The sequence below is a fragment of the Harpia harpyja genome, chromosome 3 (genome assembly GCF_026419915.1).
Source record: "Harpia harpyja isolate bHarHar1 chromosome 3, bHarHar1 primary haplotype, whole genome shotgun sequence".
Taxonomy (NCBI): domain Eukaryota; kingdom Metazoa; phylum Chordata; class Aves; order Accipitriformes; family Accipitridae; genus Harpia; species Harpia harpyja.
The window spans coordinates 6,689,167-6,711,638 of NC_068942.1; the positions used below are offsets into that span (position 1 = coordinate 6,689,167).

Consider the following 22,472-nt stretch of genomic DNA (forward strand, 5'->3'; position numbering starts at 1 on the left):
CACTGCCATCTTCAAAAAGGGCAAGAAAGAAGGCTCAGAAAACTACAAGCTAGTCAGCCTCACCTCAATCCCTGGGAAGGTGATGGAGCAGCTAATCCTGGAAACTAGGCACATGAAGGTCAAGAAAGTCATCAGGAGTAGTCAGCATGGCCTCACCAAGGGGAAGTCATGCTTGACCAACCTGGTAACTTTCTGCAGTGAAATGACTGACTTGGAGAGCAGTAGATATCATCTACCATGACTTAAGTAAGGCTTTAGACAAGCTGTTGAAATATGGGCTGGATGAACAGACAGCACTGTGGACTGAAATCTGGCTGAATGACTGGGCCCATAGCATGATGATCAGCGGCACAAAGTCTAGTTGGAGGCCAGTAACTGGGGCCAGTAACTGGCCAGGGTACCCCAGGAGTCAATACTGGGTCCAATCTTGTTTAACATCTTCATTAATGAGCTGGACGATGGGGCAAAGTGTGCCCTCAGCAAGTTCGCTGATGACACAAAACTGGGAGGAGTGGCTGGTATGCCAGAGGGTCATGCTGCCATCCAGAGGGACCTAGACAGGCTGGAGAAATGGCCCGATGGGAACCTCACACAGTTCAACAAGAGGAAGTGCAAAGTTCTGCATCTGGGGCGGAATAATGCCAGGCATGAATATATGAAGGGGGCCACGAGCTAGAAAGCAGCTTTGCTGAAAAGGACCTTGGGGTCCTGGTGGACAGCAAGCTGACAATGAGCCAGCAATTAGCCCTCACGGCAAAGAGGGCTAATGGTAGCCTGGGCTGTATTTGAAGGAGCGTTCCCAGCAGGTCAAAGGACATGATCCTTCCCCTCTACTCACCACTGGTGAGGCCATACCTGGAGTGCAGAGTCTGGTTCTGAGCTCCCCAGTACAACAGAGATATGGACATGCTGGAGAGAGTCCAGTGAAGGACCACGAAGATGATTAATGGACTGGAGCATCTGACATATGAAGAAAGGTTGAGAACTGGGACTGTTCAGCCTAGAGAAGAGAAGGCTCAAGAGGGACCTTATCAATAAATATAAATACCTGAAGGGAGGGTGCAAAGAGGATGGAGCCAGGCTCTTTTCATTGGTGCACAGTGACAGGACCAGAGGCAATAGGAACAAACTGAAACACAGGAGGTTCCCTCTGAACATCATGAAACACTTTTTCACTGTGAGGGTGACCAATCACTGGCACAGGTTGCCCAGAGAGCTTGGGGAGTCTCCATCCTTGGAGATATTCAAAAGCCATTTGGTCATGGTCCTGGGCAACCATCTGTAGGTGATGGGCAACCATCTGCTTTGAGCAAGGGGTTGGACCGGATGACCTCCAGAGGTTCCTTCCAACCTCAACCATTCTGTAATCTCACAGGCTATTACTCGGCTCAAAAAATTTAAATGTGTGGTTTAAGATGAACTACCAGATTAGAAGTGACATCTTCCTGTTATACAGCAGTGGCAGAAGCTGGAGACAGTAGCATGTTCAGCTGAAACAGCTGCGGCCAGAAGGGGACCCTTTCCAATTCTGAGCACACCAGCTTTAGCTCAAAGCCACGTAGTCCAATAAAACAAAGAACAGCTCAGTGAAATCCACTATCATCTCAGCTGCTGAATGGGTAGATAGCATGGATCTTCAAAAAGGTTTTTAAGGGGCTACATAGGGAACAAGTTCATATCTGTCCAGAAGCAGAACTTGGGAGGCTAAGATATGCATGGTTTCTCAGTTATTTTTTAAACAGAATAGTAAAACAATTTCTCCTAAGTTTCTCCTGCTCTTAACTCCTCTCATCTGCTACCTCAGCCCAGGAAGCAGGAAAAAAGAACACTTCCCCGTGCTTCTTCTCCCATACAGGACAGCATGCTCTGGGGGAATGGCACAAGTGGTGCCGTTTATGCTGTATGCGCATATAAGGCAGGCATAAGAAGACTCTCAGTAAGAAGCACCCACCCCTGCCTGCCTCTTCTTTACCTCTGATTCCCCAGCCCTTCCCAGCTCAATTCCCCTTTCACAGCTGAGATGTAATGGGTGGTGGGATGCTCTCCATGCTGCTTCTCAACTTTCCCTGCTCCTACCATGACAGACCTTGCTCTGAGTGTCTGTAGAGATGAAATGGAAGATACCGGGGAAGCAGAGGCCCAATAACAAGCACCTGGGCAGACTAACTGCCTTGTATAACAACTGGGTCTATGACACTTAGACTGGCATGAAGTGTCCGGACTCCTGAGCACAGAACTCAGGGAACATCTAATCCCTTCTTTAATCTCCTACTATGCTGGCATCTGATTCCAGCTGCTAAAAGTAAAGCAGAAGCCCAGCAAAATTCTGTAGGATCACCTGTGCCTGAGTCTCCCTCCCAGCCCCTCTTCTCCCTCCTCTTACTGTGCTCTTACTATGCTCATTCCAAGACAACTGGAGTGAGGCCATCTAGATTAAGAACTGGTGGAATAGAAAGGTCTCCTTCCCTCCTTCCTTCCCTCCTTCCTACTGTACTGCATCTCACTCCATAGTCTTAAACTAGAGAAAGTAAACAGAATAAGCACTGTGGAAATAAAGCACCCCTTACTTTACCCTATTCTTCTCTGACTGTGCTTTGTCTGTTAGGGTTGCTAGGATTTCCTTACATGATCTTTAAGGAGCTTTTTGAAAAGACAAAGGCACAGATGCAAAGGAATCCAGCAAGTCATTTTGGGGGGGTTTTTTGTGACACTTACGAGCTGGTTTGGCTTGCTAATTCCTAACTGAAGAGGCTCAGTAAGGTAGCTGCAGGGAAGTGGAAATCATCCTCTGTAATACTATCAGCAAATTACTTTTGTCCTGGGGCTGATTTACCTTTTGTAACCCTGGCTAGAGCCAGAAATACACACTGGTTTCTTACAAGCTTTCTTCTGCATCTCTCTGCACCTTACAACACTGTATTATTATATTTAGTCATTTCACATGGTAACATTTTACTGAGGAGTCTCTTCTGATATTCACAGGCAATCACCTTTTGTCACATCATGAATTTTAGTTACACTTCCAATTTAAAATAAGCCTAGAAACAACACCACCCTTCTCCTGAGGCAGTCAATTCAGCAAATAGTACAGATACATAGACCATATATGTAGTGTGTGTGTGTATACACACATTACATAGACTATATATGTAGTGTGTGTGTGTGTATACACACATACATATCATCTATTATCACTCTTTAAATACTAAATTCTGTGTTTTTTCACTACGTAATACAAAAGGTTTTCAACCAGAGGCACTCACAGTCTAAACAGACAGACAAAACTCAAGAACTTAAACAAAGACTCTATCTTCCTCTGTTTTTTTACAAAACATTTAACCTTTTACTTAGATAGACTAGTGCCAGGGCCTCACAAAGAAAGTAAGTGTTCAGGAGGGAATGGAGAAAGGGCGATTGCCTTCTGCAAAAGGATTGGGAAGGAATTCCAAGCATGAAGATAAAAATCAAAAGAAAATGGAAAAATGAGACAAAGTAGGAAGCCAGAATTTATTCATTATGTGTTTCAGTGAACTTTCTGATTTCCTGTAATGTACCTTAGCTGCAATAATGTTTATTTGCTACAATAGACAGTCCAAGTCTCTAATCTATGAACTTCCACAACTAAAATTTGCAAACTACAGGGCCTAAAATAAAATACGCATTACCATGCTTAAATGCAAGTGAACCCACTGAAATTAGTGCATACATATTACGTATGTAGATCTCAAACATGATCATTTTAAATTTACTATTTGGTCGTCACTGACTCAAACTGACCTAAGTGCCACCTAGGTACTTGCCTCTGGCAGTATGCACACATAAATCTGTTCAAGCACTGACAGGATTGTTAGCTGGGGCCTCAGAAATACCAACACCTGGATCCTCAAAACATGTATTTCCATATTTATCTCATCAAGCAGTTTAATCTCCCTGGCAGACTCTGAGGAGAGTCTGTTTTAAGAGATAAGTTGTTGACATACTCTCGCCAGGATATGAAAAACCAAGGCAAACCACTAATGCCCATGGCAAGTTCAGCCTGACAATGAGGTAGTCTCTTTTAAAACACATTTGGTGCTAATGCACCGAAAATTTCCCATAATCCAACTGCACACCCTGACCCCATGATAACTAGGAGACTGAGATGACCCAGATACTATATGACACTTAGGCTGGTATAAAAGCAAACAAATGTACTGGCTCCTCCATCAGCAGTTCATGCCAGTCTGTGATTTACACAGGCTGATCTGGCACACATTTATGTTCTTGTAAGGGCTTTCTGTAGTTTTAGCTAAGTCACTTAACCTCTTCCCATATATAAAAAGAGAATGATGGTATTAATTTAATGTTACAGAAGCACTGTCAGTTATGACAATTTTTAAATATATATTCAGAATAGAGTTTATTCTGCTTTATTCAGGTAGAACTTTTTTAAAACAACAAAAATTTCATCTAAAGGCAGGAAGACCTGGTGCAAAAATGTAATTGCAAAATATAATGATTTAATAAATAGAAACCAGTAGCTAAGAACTATTAAAAGACTGGGTTTACTACACATGTACTCATATTACACAGCGTAAGATCAACTAGCTAAAGTTAGCAACATTTACATACAGCTTTAAAAGTTAATAGCTCATTAAAAGCCTCTATCAGAAATGTTGAACAAGCTCTCTAAGCATAATTTTATTTATCTATCTCCTTCTAGTGGCAGAACATGAAATCAAATACTCAAAAACTTGGTTTTGTTATCTTCTAAACCCCTTAAATACAGCAGCCCACACTAGCAAATTATATAAACTATTATTTTAAAATACCTGATAATTAACACTTGTAATATTCCAAACATCTGTTCCACAGCTATTATCCTCTGTAGTCAAAATTCAAGCCTTTGCAACTTGCCTGATTAAAAGGTAACACTCCCCAGCATCTTTTTCTATATTTAGAACTAATCCAAATTTATAGGCTGTTCTTACCACAGCAGTATGCAATATCATAGAATCACAGAATGGTTTGGGTTGGAAGGGACCTTAGAGATCATCTAGTTCCAACCCCCCTGCCATGGGCAGGGACACCTTCCACTAGACCAGGTTGCTCAAAGCCCCATCCAACCCGGCCTTGAACACTGCCAGGGATGGGGCATCCACAACCTCTCTGGGCAACCTGTCCCAGTGCCTCACCACCCTCACAGTGAAGAACTTCTTCCTTACATCTGACCTAAATCTACCCTCCTTCAGTTTAAAACTGCTACCCCTTCTCCTATCACTACACTCACTGATAAAGAGTCCCTCCCCATCTTTCCTGTAGGCCCCCTTTAGGTACTGGAAGGCTGCTATAAGGTCTCCCCGAAGCCTTTCTCTTCTCCAGGCTGAACAACCCCAACTTTCTCAGCCTATCCTCATAGGAGAGGTGCTCCAGCCCTCTGATCATCTTCGTGGCCTTCCTCTGGACTCGCTCCAACAGGTCCATGTCCTTCTTATGTTGGGGACCCCAGAGCTGAATGCAGTACTGCAGGTGGGGTCTCACCAGAGTGGAGCAGAGGGGCAGAATCACCTCCCTCAACCTGCTGGTCACGCTGCTTTTGATGCAGCCTGGGATACAGCTGGCCTTCTGGGCCGCGAGCGCACATTGCTGGCTCATACTCAGTTTTTCATCTACTACTACCCCCAAGTCCTTCCCCGCAGGGCTGCTCTCAATCCACTTATTGACCAGTCTGTATTTGTGCTTGGGATTGCCCTGCTGGCACTTGGCCTTGTTGAACTTCATGAAGTTCGCATGGGCCCATCTCTCAAGCCTGTCAAGTTCCCTCTGGATGGCATCCCTTCCCTCCAGCATGTCAATCACACCACACAGCTTGGTGTCATTGGCAAACTTGCTGAGGGTGCACTCAATCCCACTGTCCATGTCACCAACAAAGATGTTAAACAGTGCCGGTCCCAATACCGACCCCTGAGGAACGCCACCCGTCACTGATCTCCACTGGGACATTGAGCCGTTTACCGCAACTCTTTGAGTGCGACCATCCAGCCAATTCCTTATCCACCAAGTGGTCCATCTGTCAAATCCATGTCTCTCCAATTTAGAGACAAGGATGTCATGCGGGACAGTGTCAAATGCCTTGCACAAGTCCAGGTACCTGACGTCAGTTGCTCTTCCCTTATCCACCAATGCTGTAACCCCATCATAGAAAGCCACCAAATGTGTCATGCATGATCTGCCCCTAGTGAAGCCACATTGGCTGTCACCAGTTACCTCCTTATTTTCCATGTGCCCTAGCACAGTTTCCAGGAGGATCTGCTCCATGATCTTGCCAGGCACAGAGGTAAGACTGACTGGCCTGTAGTTCCCCAGTTCTTCCTTTTTTCCCCTTTTTAAAAATGGGGGTGATGTTTCCCCTTTTCCAGTCAGTGGAAACTTTCCTGGACTGCCACGACTTCTCAAATATGATGGATAGTGGCTTAGCCACTTCATCCACCAGTTCCTTGAGGACCTGTGGATGCATCAGGTCTCATCAGGTCCTATGGACTTGTGCACCTTCAAGTTCCTTAGATGGCCTCGAACCTGATCTTCTCCTACAGTGGGTGGCTCTTCATTCTCCCAGTCCCTGCCTTTGCTTCTGTGACATGGGCAGTGTGGCTGGAGCACTTGCTGGTGAAGACTGAGGAAAAAAAGTCATCGAGTACCTCAGCCTTCTCCATGTCATGGGTAACAAATCTCCTGTTTCCTTCTAGAGAGAGCCCACATTTTCCCTAGTCTTCCTTTTATCACCAACGTACCTGTAGAAGCGTTTCTTGTTGCCCTTGATGTCCCTGTCTATCAGGGCTTTAGCTTTCCTAACCTGATCCCTGGCTGCTCAGACAATTTCTCTGTATTCCTCCCAGGCTACCTGTCCTTGCTTCCACCCTCTGTAGGCTTCCTTTTTCTGTTTGAGTTTCTCCAGGAGCTCCTTGTTCATCCCTGCAGGCCTCCTGGTGTTTTTGCCTGACTTCCTCTTTGTTGGGATGCATCACCCCTGAGCTTGGAGGAGGTGATCCTTGAATATTAACCAGCTTCTTGGGCCCTTCTTCCCTCCAGGGTTTTATCCCATGGTATTGTACAAAGCAGATCCCTCAAGAGGCCAACGTCTGCTCTCCTGCAGTCCAGGGCAGCGAGCTTGCTATATGCCTTCCTCGCTGCCCTAAGGATCTTGAACTCCACCATTTCATGGTCACTACAGCCAAGGCTTCACATTCCCTACCAGCCACTCCTTGTTGGTGAGAACAAGGTCTAGCATAGCACCTCTCCTTGTTGGCTCCTCCATCATTTGGAGAAGGAATTTATCATCAACGCATTCCAGGAACCTCCTGGATTGCTTATGCCCTGCCATGTTGTTGCTCCAACAGGTGTCAGGATGGTTGAAGTCCCCCATGAGGACCAGAGCTTGCAAATGTGAGGCTGCTCCTATCTGTCTATAGATGGCCTTATTCGTTCAGTCTCCCTGGTCAGGTGGCCTGTAGCAGACCCCCCCTATAATATTCTAAAAGAAGCTCTAATAAAAGAATAATTAAAAATGTGAAGCTTAACAGAAAGTGAGATGAAGCCTAATACTGGCTTCCCAAAGAAAAATCCTGCTAAACTTACTTGATATGTTTCAGATCAGTGATTTTTCTAGGAAAAGGAGAAACGCATTAGATCACACATATCTGGACGTTGTTAAACACTTGATATGTTGCTATGCTGACATTTATGTTTATCTTATGAAGGTTAAGTAGATGGTGGAAGAAAATCTACAGTGAATTCCCTTGGGATCAGTTTTTATTTAACATTTTTGACACAATGAGTAGGAAGACACTTTTGGTACAAAATAAGAAACATAGCATACAGAAGGAAAACAAGGGAGAACTACATTACAAAAAACAGTATGAAACTGAGGATTATGGAGTGCAACATCCTGCACTTATAAAGAAATAAATTAACACGTTATCTCAGAAATCCTTGTCAGAGGGAAATCAGACAGGAGCGTATTCGAACCTTACAAGATAACCAGAAAGCATCAGGCAAAGGACGTGAATATAGCAAATACAATTTAACCGTGCACAAAGCAAAACATTTCCCTTTCTTCCACTGAAGAACGGCCTGGCAAGATTTAATCTGCGATGGTGCATATAAGGCTAGCCCACAAGAAGGGAGATGAGCAGCACAGGTACAGAGACAGGGCTACTAGGATGAAGAGGGAAACCAGGACTCTGCCTAGGAGGGATGATGCGCCTTGTTCAACTTGGGAAACGAGGGCTGAGCAACGGGGTTGTGACTCCACTCTGGCAAAGTGCTGGGCCTGTGGAAAACCTCATAGTTGGCGGAAAGCTCGGGTCCAGCCGACCCGGCGCCGGCAGGAGGGCAGCGAGATACGGCTCGCAACGGGCGGGCAGGGGCAGGAACACGAAGCCGCTCAGGCTCTGGAAGCCGCTCCCTGACGCAGCCGCCCCGCCCCAGCCTAACACCCGGGGAGCCCTCCTCACCCCCCCGGGCTGCCACTCCTCCTCTCCCGCCCTTGACACCGCCCGTCCTTCCTCCCGCTCCCACAGCCCCGCATCTTACCCCCGGCCTCTGGCTCCTCCTTAGCCGAGCTTCACCTTCTTCCCCAGGGCCCTGCGCGCCGCCGCGCACCCCTGCATCGCCATACTCCCCCCCCCCCCGCCGCCCCCTGCTCCTCACGTCCCACCGCTTAACGGTCGCTGAGGCGCGCGCCTCACACCCGCCTCCTGCTGGGGGCGGCTGGGCGCGAGCGGCAGCTCGCGGGCGTTTGGGCGGGGCCACCGTTGGCGCCGTTTCCAGCCGCCGCCGCAGGGAGGGGCGGAGGGGGCCGGTCGCCCTCTAAGATGGCGGCGCCGGGGCCACGTGGTGCGCGCTGAGGTGAAGGAGGAGGGGGGAAAGTGGGGCGTTCACTGGTGACATGGCGGCGGTAGAGAGTACGGAGGAGGGCGAGAGGAAAGATGAAGCAGAGGAAGATGAGGTGGAGGTTAGTGCCTGCCGGCATCGGGACGCGCTCCCCGGGCGTTCCCCTTCTTAGAGGAAGGGACGCGGGCCGGCCCCCCTCGGGGCGTGTCCGTCCTGTGGACCCGGCCCGGCCCCCTCTCCGTCCCCCGCCGCTGAGCCGGCCGGGACGGGCTGCCTGCCGGGCGGCAGCGAGGGGCCCTCCCTGCGCCCGCCCTCCTGTGGGCTACCGGGGCCGACCACCTGCTCCGGGGCCCCAGTGAGGCAGGGGGTGGCTTTTCTCCTCTCGCCGTACCTCTGCAAGGCCTTCCCCGCTTCCCGGGAGCCGGTGCCTGCCGTCCGCCGTCGTGCTGCTGCTTGGGGGACGGCTGGTGGGGCAGGCGGGACGCCTGAGGAGAGCCGGGCGCGGGGGCCGCCATCGCCCGGGCTGGCGGTGGGGTCGGGCCCAGGGCGAGCGCCTTTCCTTGGGCCCGTCGGGCTTCTCTGCCCTTCGCAGCGGTCGTGTCCGGAAAGCTGGATCGTTTTGGCTCTTCTGCTTCAGGTTTTCCGGAAAACGGCGTTGTCGGAAAGCACTCCTCCAGTTGCAGTTGCTTCCTACCCCCATGACACCTGAAAATACAAACTATTACTTTTCTATTATTGTGTATATTTATTCATGGATGCTTAGTAAGCCGGTGATCCTTGAAAACTTATTTTCCTTGAATAGAAGATTTTTTCAAGGTGGCTATTTTTTTGTTTGTTTTTGCACTTTCCTCACCCAAAATTGTAAGGAATTGCAAACAGGAATTGATTTCAAAGCAATATGTTATAAAGAGTTAAAAGTAACCATTTCAAGCAACATGTTGCTTAACTTAACCTCTTGCTGTGGTGTCTTATTTAGGTAGGTACTAAAGCTTTGGAAAAAAGGTATTTTGGAATATGTAGCCAGTCATATTGTTACAGTTCATAAATCATTTATCTATATCCATCCTCATTTTTTCAAGGGTGAAAAAAGAGCTCCCTTCCTAGCTAGGAAGAAAAGCCCAGGAAAATCAGGTGTGAAACAGGTGTCTGATGGAGTAGTGGGTCACTGCATTCCCCTGGGTGTTGATTGCAATATGTCTGCCATTCTCTCTAGACAAAATGCAGAATAAGTCAGATCTGGGGTCTGTTTATTCTGAAGGTCTGGGTCTTTATATGCTGTTCTTTTTGTTTTGGGTTGTTTGTTGGGTTTTTGGGGGGTGCCCCCCCCAAGTTCAGGTATATCAATTACAGGTGTACATTATAAACTTATCTTGTAGGAGCAACTGGTCATGGTGGAACTATCAGGAATTATTGATTCAGACTTCTTAGAAAAATGTGAAAACAAATGCAAGATTTTGGTGAGTGATTACAGCACAATAGGAAAGGGGTAAGTCAGTACACATGTGAACAAGGGACTGAGGCTGTTTCTAAATTCCTTGAAGTGAAAAACATTTAGATCAAATCATTGATAGAGAATTGTATGTGCTGTCTTGGCTGTATTTGGCTGCATGTTGTGGGCTATCTCTATTTCAGAAATGGCATATGGTCTTTGAACATAGTATTATGTAAATATAAGGAAATATTTTCAGAAGTATTTATAAGCTAGGACCATTATCCCCTCTGATTTCAAGCTCTAAGTTCATTTTTTTTAAATTATGTATTTTACATGTTTAAAAAAATATATTATTAAGCGTACTTCTTCAAGTACCTTAAATACAGCTGACGGGTAAAGCCAAAGTCTTTCTGAATTGCACTGTATTTGCAATGGGGTTTTTTGCAGATACTGCCTGGCAAGTTCAAGTGTTGTGAATGTAAAGGATAACTGGGTATTAAGCATTTGGTAAACAGTTTTGGATGTTGTTTGCTTCACTGTGAGGTTGTTGTAAGAACCTGGCTTACCTGTCCTTCTCCTTTTGAGTTGTTTAATCACTTTCTCTGTATGGGACAAATTTTTTTTGCCCTTCAAAACTTATGTGGACTCTGAGAGCCCTATAGATAGTACAAGTACTATTGATTTGCAAATACTTTCTGAAACTAGGCCTTTATCATAGACTGAAGAGTTGGAAGAGAACATCTCAGAGTATGCCACTGATGACAATATATGTGAGGTAGTAAAGTCAATTCTGAAAATCTCAAATGTAGAAATACAATCAAAATTCATAAATTATCCATCACTGGATGGATATGCTTTTATAAGCAGATTTGCTTTCTGAATCCAACCTAAGTTGCTTGACATGTATTACACAGATGATTCATTACTGGTGGCTGAATGGCTACATATTCTTCAATAACGTTAATGGGATTCTTTTAAATTTTGTGCTTTGAGTTTCTCTAGTAATGTTACTAGAAAAACCTTTAAGTATCTATACTGTATCCTACTCATATCCAAATCTACCTGTTCTTGCTCTGCAGAGTAAGCATTCCTTGAGATTTCTCCTAATGGACAGCTGTTCTTAAAACTCCAATAAAAGATTCTGCTTTGGGTTAGTCTGTTTAGCAAGTTTTCTGTGATGCTGGTCATATAAGGGGAAGACAGTCCCCATTTTTGCATAGTCCAAAAAGGAATGCAAATTAGCCAAAGAAATAAAGTTTTGAATATTAAAAACCTTAATGCTGTTGCCTCATACTGATGTGTTCGGTTTTTTAACTTCCTGTAGTAAAAAAACCAACCAAAAATATGTTCTACACATTAGGTTAATGCTATTTTTGTTCTCAAGTTATGCAGCAGAAAGAGAATCCCAGAGCTTAAACTTTTCTGATCTTAGATACTTCTGTTTTTTAAAAGTACAGGAGGAAAATTGCACAAATTCCTATTAACCTGTGTGATATTCTGTATTTTATGCAATTTACCACATAGTGCCTCATCTTCAAAACTTTTAGCATGTGCTTATCTTCATGTCCTGAATAATGTTCATGATGTACTATTAAAAGACATTTTGCCTTAATTAGTGTATTCTGTTCAGGCATTAATTTTTATCAAAATACAATTTATAGGTATATCTTATATTAAGAATAATGGGATCCTGGCCTGTATATTTGAAAGAGCTCTGCTGTAGAGGAAGGGAATGAGCTGATAGAACTGCTGCCTTACTCTCCCACTCCTTGTTTAAAAAAGTAAAATTAGATAACAACAATTTCCAACTCCTTCACAATGTAGACACACAGTAATCACAGAAGCTTCTCTGACCCTGCAGTTGCACTTCTGGTGCTGGTGTAATGCTTCACGCCAGACTTATTCACCTTGTGTATTTTCAAAAGACTTTTGAAAGTTATTCCACTTTATAGAACTTGTATTAATTGGAGCTTAGAAAATAACATCTTTTTTCATGCAAATACATATATTTTTATTTGTTAATTTAAAATAGAGGTTAAATTAATTTCCTAGAGGAAATAACAGCACTTTAAATTTATTTACTGTAACCTAAATAGACTGTTGGCTGCAGTTTGATCTAAATTTCTTTGATCCTTTTTAACATACTAGAGCATTTTCTATACCAGTTCAGCATTGTTGGTTTTGTTGTGATTAGTAGAACAGTATTATCTGGTTGAGAGAGTCCCCTGGGAGACGGTCCTGAAGGGCAAAGGGGTCCAGGAGGGATGGACATTCTTTAAAAAGGAAATCTTAATGGCTCAGGACCAGGCTATTCCCATGTGCCGCAAGTCAAACCGCCGAGGAAACGACCGGCCTGGCTGAATGGGGAGCTTTTGCTAGGACTTAAGAAAAAAAGGAGAGTTTATAATCTCTGGAGGAAAGGGCGGGCAACTTGGGAGGAGTACAGGGATCTTGTTAGATCATACAGAGAGAAAATTAGAAAGGCAAAAGCTCAGCTAGAACTAAATCTGGCCACTATCGTAAGGGACAACAAAATATCTATCCTTTAATGGATACAGAAGGGAACGTAGCAACCAGTGATGAGGAAAGGGCCGAGGTACTTAATGCCTTCTTTGCCTCAGTCTTTAATAGTGAGTCCAATCATCCTCAGGGTACTCCACCCCATGAGCTGGAAGGTAAGGATGAAGAGCATAACATACCCCCCTTAATCCAGGAGGAATTAGTTAGGGACCTGTTACGCCATCTGGACACTCACAAATCTATGGGACCTGATGGGATCCATCCAAGAGTACTGAGGGAACTGGCAGAGGTCCTTGCCAAGCCACTCTCTATCATCTATCAGCGTTCCTGGTCAACAGGGGAGGTCCCAGAGGACTGGAGGCTTGCCACTGTGACTCCCATTTATAAGAAGGGTCGGAGGGAGGATCCGGGGAACTACAGGCCTGTCAGCCTGACCTCGGTACCGGGAAAGATTATGGAACGGTTTTTCTTGAGAGCACTCACACAGCAGCTCCAGGATAAGAGGGGGATCAGGCCCAGTCAGCATGGGTTTACGAAAGGCAGGTCCTGCTTGACCAACCTGATCTCCTTCTATGACCAGGTGACCCGCCTAGTGGATGAGGGAAAGGCTGTCGATGTTATTTTCCTAGACTTCAGCAAGGCCTTTGACACTGTCTCTCATGGCATACTCCTTGAGAAGCTGGCGTCTTGTGGCCTGGATAAGTGCACTATTCACTGGGTGAAAAACTGGCTGGATGGCCGAGCCCAGAGGGTAGCGGTGAATGGGGTGAAATCCAGTTGGCGGCGGGTCACGAGTGGTGTTCCCCAGGGCTCGGTGTTGGGCCCTGTTCTGTTTAATATCTTTATTGATGATTTGGATGAGGGGATTGAGTGCACCCTCAGCAAGTTTGCAGACAACACCAAGTTGGGAGGCAGGGTCGATCTGCTTGAGGGTAGGGAGGCTCTACAAAGAGATCTGGACAGGCCGGATCGATGGGCTGAGGCCAATTGTATGAAGTTTAACACGGGCAAGTGCCGGGTCCTGCACTTTGGTCACGGCAACCCCACGCAGCGCTACAGGCTTGGGGAAGAGTGGCTGGAAAGCTGCCCGGCAGAGAAAGACCTGGGGGTGCTGGTTGACAGCTGGCTGAATATGAGCCAGCAGTGTGCCCAGGTGGCCAAGAAGGCCAATGGCATCCTGGCCTGTATCAGGAACAGTGTGGCCAGCAGGAACAGGGAGGTGGTTGTTCCCCTGTACTGGGCACTGGTGAGGCCGCACCTCGAGTCCTGTGTTCAGTTTTGGGCCCCTCACTACAGGAAAGACATGGAGGTGCTGGAGCGTGTCCAGAGAAGGGCAACCAAGTTGGTGAGGGGCCTTGAGCACAAGTCTTATGAGGAGCGGCTGAGGGATCTGGGGTTGTTCAGTCTAGAAAAGAGGAGGCTGAGGGGAGACCTTATCACTCTCTACAACTACCTGAAAGGGGGTTGTAGTGAGGTGGGTGTTGGTCTCTTCTGTCAGGTGTCTGGAGATAGGACAAGAGGAAATGGCCTCAAGTTGAGGCAAGGGAGATTTAGGTTAGGTATTAGGAAAAATTTTTTTACTGAGAGGGTTGTCAAACATTGGAATGGGCTGCCCAGGGAAGTGGTTGAGTCACCATCCCTGGAGGTATTCAAAAAGCGAGTGGACAGGGTACTCCAGGGCATGGTTTAGGGGGCATGGTTAATGGTTGGACTTGATGATCTTGAAGGTCTTTTCCAACCGAAATGATTCTATGATTCTATGATTTAATATACGGAAACATGTATGATGATAGACTGAAAAACTGTCATTGCATTTTATTTTTACTAACAGTACACTGATTCTACAGTAAGATTGGCTAAACCCTTTGTAACAGTTGTTATCACTGCTTAACTAAGCCTCCTACAAAAATGTAAAGAAAACTCCTTCTCCCCCACCCCCGATGCTTAACAATGCAGAAGACCTCGGGGTTAATTGTAATGTCTAAGACTACTTTTACTACATTTCTTGAAAACTAATAAATACTAATTTAATTGCATGTCTTGCCATTCTTTCAAGAGTCTGCTAGCTTCTGTAAAATCATATCCTCTGCAGAACTCTCTTACCAACTTCCACTGTTTTAAAGATGTACTTTTCTTCATATGAAGCTGATGGTTTGAGAAAGCTTTACAGTCTGGAACCCATTCCTTTAATACCAAAAGAAACTTTTTATTTCACATTTCCATGTTATGCAACACTTATTTTACTGTTATTACCTTATGTTGGTTTTTTTAACTATTTATCTTTTCAAGGAATTGATGTAATCTGGATTCTGCTATATCTGTCTTCTCTGGTCTTACAGCAAGAAATTTGCCTGTAAGAGAGACCTGACATCTGTGCAATTTTGTCTCCCTCTTTGTAGGGAATAGAGACAGAGAGGCCCATTTTACAAGTGGACAGATATGTATTTGCAGGAGAATATGAAGGTAGGAAAAATGATGTGGATACAATCTCTCCTTTTTCATGTGACCCAAAGAACTTTCTTAATGTCAGTTAATTGCACTGCAAATGGAGAACATGGTCCCATGAGGTGCTGAAGTTCTGGATGGTATTCATATAACACCATATAGAGCAGCACCAGTCTGAGTTCACTGCTAAATTAGCCATGCATCCATGTTACTTACTGGAAAGTATGCCTGGAAGCTGACTGTGGGGTGCCCCAGCTGGTGTTTCTGCACGGAAAAACATGGGACGTAAAATGCCTTAAACTAAGTGCTGCTTGTCTCCTGTATGAGCAGGACTGACATGTTGTGCAATCTGCAGTTCTCCTATTTGCCTTACAGTGACAACATTGGTCTGGAAGAAAGTGATCTGGAATCCTCCCTTGTAGTGACTTTCAATGACCGTGATATTCCTGTCTTGTTCCTGATTTGGCAGTGTGGTTACCAATGCTGGCCCTTTGCGAGGTTCTGGAAATTGGAACATTCCCAGAGCTGTGCCAGTGGGTGCAGTACCTACAGCTGATAGAAATTAGTCTCTAAGACTTTCTCACTCTGTTTTCCGTAGATACCTTGGGAACCTGTGTGGTTTTTGAAGAAAACACAGAGCATGGTAATTGTTGTGATTTGATGTCCTGTTTGTTGTGGTAGCTGGGGAGGTTAAAAATACGTAGCTTATTTCAGTTGATAGTGGAATTCACTATAATGATTGCATCTGGGGTATTGTTTTTTTCTCCTCTTTTCATAGTAGATGCAGAAGGCAACCAAAAAGTACAGCTGAAATACAAGTGCCATACAATGAAGAAGTTGAACATGACACGGACACTTTTGACAGAAAAGAAGGAAGGAGAAGAGAATGTTGGTTAGTGCCTCTGCTTTTATGCATAGGAACATGGATGGATTATGCTTAGGAGTGTCAGTCTTGATTAAGTCTTTGATTCAAGAGCATGCAGGAAGTTAGAGAAACTTTTCTTCTGTAGACAACAAATGCATGTATTTAAATACAAAACAAAAAGAAAAAAAGAGAGAGAGAGGGAAAGGTTCCTTCTGATCAGTGCTGCTTCCAGAAGTGGCTACTAGGAGATTCCTACAGAAGAGTAGGGCAAACATATGCTGATGTTCCCTGGTATGTTTTTTTTGTCATCTAAAAGTTTTGGTACTAGTTGTGAAATCAGAGGTGCAGTTTAGTAGTTCTTCACTGATTTTTTTTCTTTTTTTTTTTTTCTTCCATCAATTTTTCTAATGACTGTTTGAGTCTCTGTAATTGTTAAAAATCTTTAATATCCTTAGTAAGAAGTTCCATGTTGTATGTACTACAACTGAATTGTTCTTACTGAACTTACAGTTAACTAAAGAGTGATTTAACTTACTTGTGAAGGCACACCTAGCAGACTATTCATCTTGATTTTCATTCTGTGGGCAGAACTCAGTGCTCCTATGTTTGCTTTATTTCAGTGGTGTTTTTTGGAACAGAAATCAGATATTTTACATAGTCAGATACTGAGTATCCTATATAGTAGTATTCATTAGCAGTATCATGTTACTTTTAGTTGCTTTTTTCATTGAAGTCAGTGTTACTGCTTCATATTTTAAGAATATGTTGCCATTTTACATGAAACATGGTCAGTCAGCTGGACATTGTTCATAGGAGGTATAACATGAAATGTCATCTAGAATCTAACCAAACATCAGCATTCTTATCGACACCATGTACTATTTCTTCTCTCCATATAATTAAGTAGGTAATATTAAACAGAAGCTATTATTTTAAAAGTACAATAGACTAGAGAGTATGTTGCTATCTTTTTCTGGAGGAGCAGTAACAATGATACCTGCTGAAAAACACTTTGTTTCTGTACCCAGACAGAATTTTAATGTTGTGCATACAAAGTAACCACAACATCTTGTGAATTGGCAACATGTACTGCCTAAAAATCTAAGTGGGTGGGGAATCCCAGTTCTGTTTGGAGTCTGTTGGCTCTGTGTTGTAAGAGCTTGACATACTTGAGTTCAAGAGATGACACAAATTCTTACACTATCTCTGGTGTCATTCCCTATCATATTGCCAGATGTTCTAAGATCTAGGTGAACAACCGTTTTCTCTTTATTGCATTTGTAAAATATTTTCTCAGCATTTTGAGTTATATTGAAGTTATTTTAAGAGTATAAGGGTGGAGTCTGACACTTCCATACAACAGGAACTACCATACTGGATTGGACCAAAGGTATTTTAGTCCTGTATTGTATTTCTGACTACGGACAGTAGTAAATGGGTATGTGGAAAGTAGCAGGATAGGGACATATACATGAGTACTCCTTTTTTTTTTGGCTATCCTTCCAGTGTTTAGCAGTTCATGAATATCCTGAGAAGAGTTTTCATCTGGACTACTATGTGTTTAGTCCATAAAGGCTCTGTCATCTTCACTTGCTTTTTCAACCTGTCTATACTTTTGAATTCTACCACTTTTTATGGCAGTTAGTTTTCAAATCACATTTCTGTTGTATGGAAAAAGTACAACTTTACTGTGGGTTTTCTTGATTGTTTGTTTGCTTTTGTGGTTGTTACAAATGCATGATCTGGTGCTTCCAATGAGTGCAAGTTGCTTATTTTCTTAGCAGAATTAGGAGGCAAGTCAATCCCTATTTGTTTGCCCAGTACAGCCTTATAGACATCTGCCCCCTCTGAGCTGTCTCCTTCAAGTAGAATTCTAGTCTCTGTCTTTTTTTTGCATTTTTTTGGTGGTGTTTGGTTGGTGGTGTTTTTCTTAAAGTCTCTTCCCATGTAGAGCTAACTACGCTCACCAATTCTTGTTTCTCTTTTCTAGTGTTACAGTATGGGTTGAGCAGGATACAGTACTCATGACGTGGACACAGCATAGTTTTGTATCTTGACATTCCTGCTTTTCATTACTTTCCTAATAATTTTATCTCCCTTGTGACTGCTCTTTAGAGACTGAGCTGGTGACATCAGTGAGCCATACACAATGCCTCCAGTATCTGGATAAAAACCTGTAGCTATATGTCTTGGATAAGTTGGTTTAGCCTATGCATGCTGTTGTTAATTTATCAACAGTTAAGTTTCTCTTCATTTTAAGCTGGTCCTTCAAATGCCTTTCTGTTCTTTGTAGCCTTATTTTTAAAGGACAATGAATGGTTTAAGCCCCATCATGAGACTCGCCATAAAAATTAGCGTTGGTCCAAATTCTTGAAAGACATCTTTCTATCTTAAGTGATTCTTTTACTTAAACATTGGTCAGGCTCAGCCTTAATAACAGTGGACTTTAAACTAAGAAAAAACTGCTGTTAACTCTTAACTCCTTGTTGTGGTTTAAGCCCAGCCAGCAGCTTGACACCACGCAGCTGCTCACTCACTCCTCCCCCTCCCAGTGTGATGGGGAGGAGAATTGGGGGGGGGGGGGGGGGAAGAGTAGAACTCATGGGTTGAGATAAGAACAGTTTAATAACTAAAGTAAAATAAAATGTAATACTAACAATAATAATAAAAATTAAAATGATAACAATTATAATGAAAAGGAATATAATAAAATAAAATATAAAACCCAAGAAAAGACAAGTTATGCACAATGCAATTGCTCACCTCTCACTGACTGATGCCTGAGCAGCAATCCGCCCCTCCTGGCCAGCTCCCCCCAGTTTATATATGGAGCATGACATTCTATGGTATGGAATATCCCTTTGGCTAGTTCAGGTCAGTGGTCCTGGCCATGCTCCCTCCCAGCTTCTTGTGCACCTGCTTGCTGGCAGAGCATGGGAAACTGAAAAATCCTTAACTTAGGATAGGTGCTACTTAGCAACAACTAAAACACCAGTGTGTTATCAACATTATTTTCACACTAAATCCAAAACACACTGTACCAGCTACTAAGAAGAAAATTAACTCTATCCCAGCCAAAACCAGGATACTCCTTTTGTCGCTAATACCAATTTTCCTTCTTTGCATCAGGTGGAGTGGAGTGGTTACAGATCAAGGACAGAGATTTTTCCTACAGCAGGCCTAATACAATTTGCAGCTTTCTGCGTGAAAAAGAAGATTCTGAGGAGTCAGCTCAGGCCCAAGACAAATTGACTGAAGAGTCAGAGGGAGAGGTGAGTGGTGGAGGAAATTCTGACATGAATTGTGATCTGGAGAAGCAGCACAGCTTGGAAATAGATGCCTCTATTCCTCTGCCTGACAGCCCTGCTTCTGGGACAGAGGATTCTCCTTCTGGAAGTGTGGCCTTAGACGATGCCCCTCCCTGATGTCAGCTCTGATCTTTTCAGAATTTCTCCATGGAGTTAGTGGGCCAACTTTTAAATGCCAACTTTTATAGGCCATGACATGATTTCCAGTTTATCTGACAATTAATAGTGGAAAAATGGACATTGTGTTCTTGTGCATTGCTTTTATGTTTGGATTATAGTGGGGAGGGCTTAAGTGTTTTTTAAAAATGCTGATTGAAAATGTGTGTATCTCTACCTCAAAACTGAAGAAGAGGAAATGGTTACATAATAAAAAAAAATCCCTACCTTGGAAAAATGTTGATGTATTGTACAGTCTGGGACATTTTGTAAAAAGAAAAAAAAATTGTTTAAAATAAAGTTCTGAATTTTTCAAGTATAGCTTCACCTGTGTGTCATATTCAGCTGCATACTATCTCTTCTTGTGCTGCAGTTATTGAAAGAAAAATTCAAGTAAGTGTGGCTTTTATTACTTGTTTGATTAGTCATCAAATTGCTTAGTTTGGATTTTCTCTAGCGTCCTTTGTCAGATCTTAGAAATCCTTCACGTGGGAAGGGACTTCAGGAGGTCTCTGGTCCAGTTTCCTACTTAAGATAGGGTCAACACTGAATTCAGGCCAAGTTGCTCAGGGCTTTGTCCAGTCAAATCTTGAAAACCCCTGTGGACTAGTCAGCAACTGAAATCTAGGTCTTAATGAGGCATCTGTCACTCTTCCTTCCTCCATTTTCTATATAATATAATGTGTGTTACACAAAAGGAAGTATCTTAATTTTCTTCCCGTTTTGCCTCCTGTTTTCCTATTTTTTTTTTTCTTTTTCTTTTTTTTTTTTTTTTCTCCTTCCCCATTAACTTCTTGGCTCTGGTCTTCTCCTCTGGCATTGTTCTGAAGGCTTTTATGCCTGAGATCCTGTACCCATGCATCAGTTGTTCCCAGACTGATCCATGTGACTGTCTTGTGGCCCCTGGTGAGCCTGTGTGTTGATACTACATACTGCTACATCATTTTTATTGTCACACAATATTTCATATAAAAGTTGAGTATGTGGTGCATTCATGGTAATGTTTTTAAAAGCACAGCATTTTTTTTTAAACATAAACTGTTTTGAGGGAGGCAGAGAAAGGTAAGAAGGAAGAAAGGTCAGGAAGAAAATGTTTTAACTGCAACAACGCTGTGAGGGTGGGGATGCCTAATTAAACCCAGCATAATTATGTAATACTTTAATTAGTAATGACCAGAGGAGAAGTTCACCCCCAGCATTGTTCGCAGCACAGGATCAGTAAAGATAAGCCATCAAAACAGTGCAAGAGTTTCAAACTATCAATCCCACTGTTCTGTTTTTCTGTGTAGAAGCAACTTGGATCATGGGGGAAGGGGAGGAAGGTGAGGAAGAAGAGGGGACACCTTCTGTACTCCTCCAGCCTGGGTGCAGATCTTTCGCGTGGTAGTGTCTGCGCTTCAGGCTTCAGGGAGATGGCTCAGCCTTCCCTCTGCATTTAACTGCAGTTGTGGAAGTCTAAAAGCATTGTTCAAACTTGATTTGTATGGTGCTGATAGACAGAGGGTAACTACGACTGGAATAATGGTCTTGGGACTATGAAGAATGGGTATAATGTGTGCTCTTGTCTGCAGTGGGGAGCGTTTGCGGTGCTGGGCTGCGCTTGCTGACAGCTGAACCTCCTGCGAGGGAGCCGGGCGGACAGGGTGGGCTGCCGATGGACAGTCCTCACTGTCATAGCTCCTGCTGCTGAGGACAGAGACACGCTTCTGAGAGCTTATCCTCTGTCAGCGTGTGAATGTAGCAGCTCTCTCAGGTTTTGTTAACCGACTGCTACATCTGTCACCGTGTACATGTAAATTTTTTTTTTATGTGCAAGGAGTATTCTAGCAGAATTGGTTTTTGACCTTTTTCAGCCTTTTCTTTCAGTAATATACTGGAGCTGGGTTTTTTGTTCTAGTTTATCTGGGAATCAGTATTTATTTTTTTTTAACATTTTATGTATATCATAAACTATGAGTACCTTCATAATAATGTTTTTTAGTTTTTAAGTGTTATTTATAATGCTTAACCTTTTGTTTCTATTATTATTAGCCCTAACTTTTGCAACCATGCTCGCTCTTTACCCATGTTTTCCTCCCAGAAAGCAGGTGCTGTTAAGTCCGCTGCTGCTGCTAGCAAATTCTTCAGCTTTACTGATTTCACCTAAAAAAGCCCAACAAGTTGGTTATTTCAAGTTCAGTTCGAAACTGGTGGGTGGGGGGGTGTGGCGTAAAAAGGGTATTGGGCAAGTATGATAGCTGGACATAGGATTACTGCTGTAATCATCCTTGCCTGGTTATTATGGGTTGTTCACAGCCCTGTGCCTAGGTGCTGGGCCATCCCCGTCGTTCCTTGCCGTGTCTGGTGTAAAGCACGTGATGACAGTTACCTTGTGTATAGGATGTTCAGCGCTTAAAAAGAGATTTTTTTGAAAAAAAACTTTGGGGAAGGTTCGGAGAAACCCGACTTGGAGAAGCAGTGTGCAGCAGCACGTCAAGCGTTTGGCTTATGGGGACGCTGGGAGATGGGTATGTTCTGAATTCAATGTAGGTAGGCAGGGGAAGATTTTTCTGCTTTAGGTCTTTGGATTTTGCTGGGTATCTTGGCTTTCTTGTACCTTCAGTTTTCAGGTTGCAATCAAACACGAACTTGAGGAGGAAATGCGAATTTGAACAACTCTGACCAACTGACTGAAGGCCTGCAGGCTTTGAAATAACCAGAAACTTCTTAGATGAAGGATAGATACTGGATTAGAAGTGACGCTACCCCATCAGGGATTTTAGGCAGAAATAAATCCTGGGCGTTTGGTTTCTATTATGTGTAAGGTCATGTTCCCCGCTCCTAATAGTTGCATCAGTTGTCCCAAGTAAGTAAATCTGGGGGGAAATTTGGCTGA

The 22,472-nt window shown here is 43.7% G+C and overlaps 1 protein-coding gene across 1 annotated transcript in view; it reads left to right on the plus strand.

The window, feature by feature from the left end:
- Window positions 1-8,832: 8,832 nt before the first annotated feature.
- Window positions 8,833-22,472, plus strand: part of LOC128139202 (ribosome production factor 2 homolog) — a 28,101-nt gene continuing 14,461 nt past the window's right edge. Inside the window, 3 exon segments of the mRNA XM_052781270.1 lie at window positions 8,833-8,992; window positions 10,248-10,328; window positions 19,263-19,405. Coding sequence (XP_052637230.1) covers window positions 8,927-8,992; window positions 10,248-10,328; window positions 19,263-19,405 — 290 coding nt within the window. The 5' untranslated portion in view covers window positions 8,833-8,926.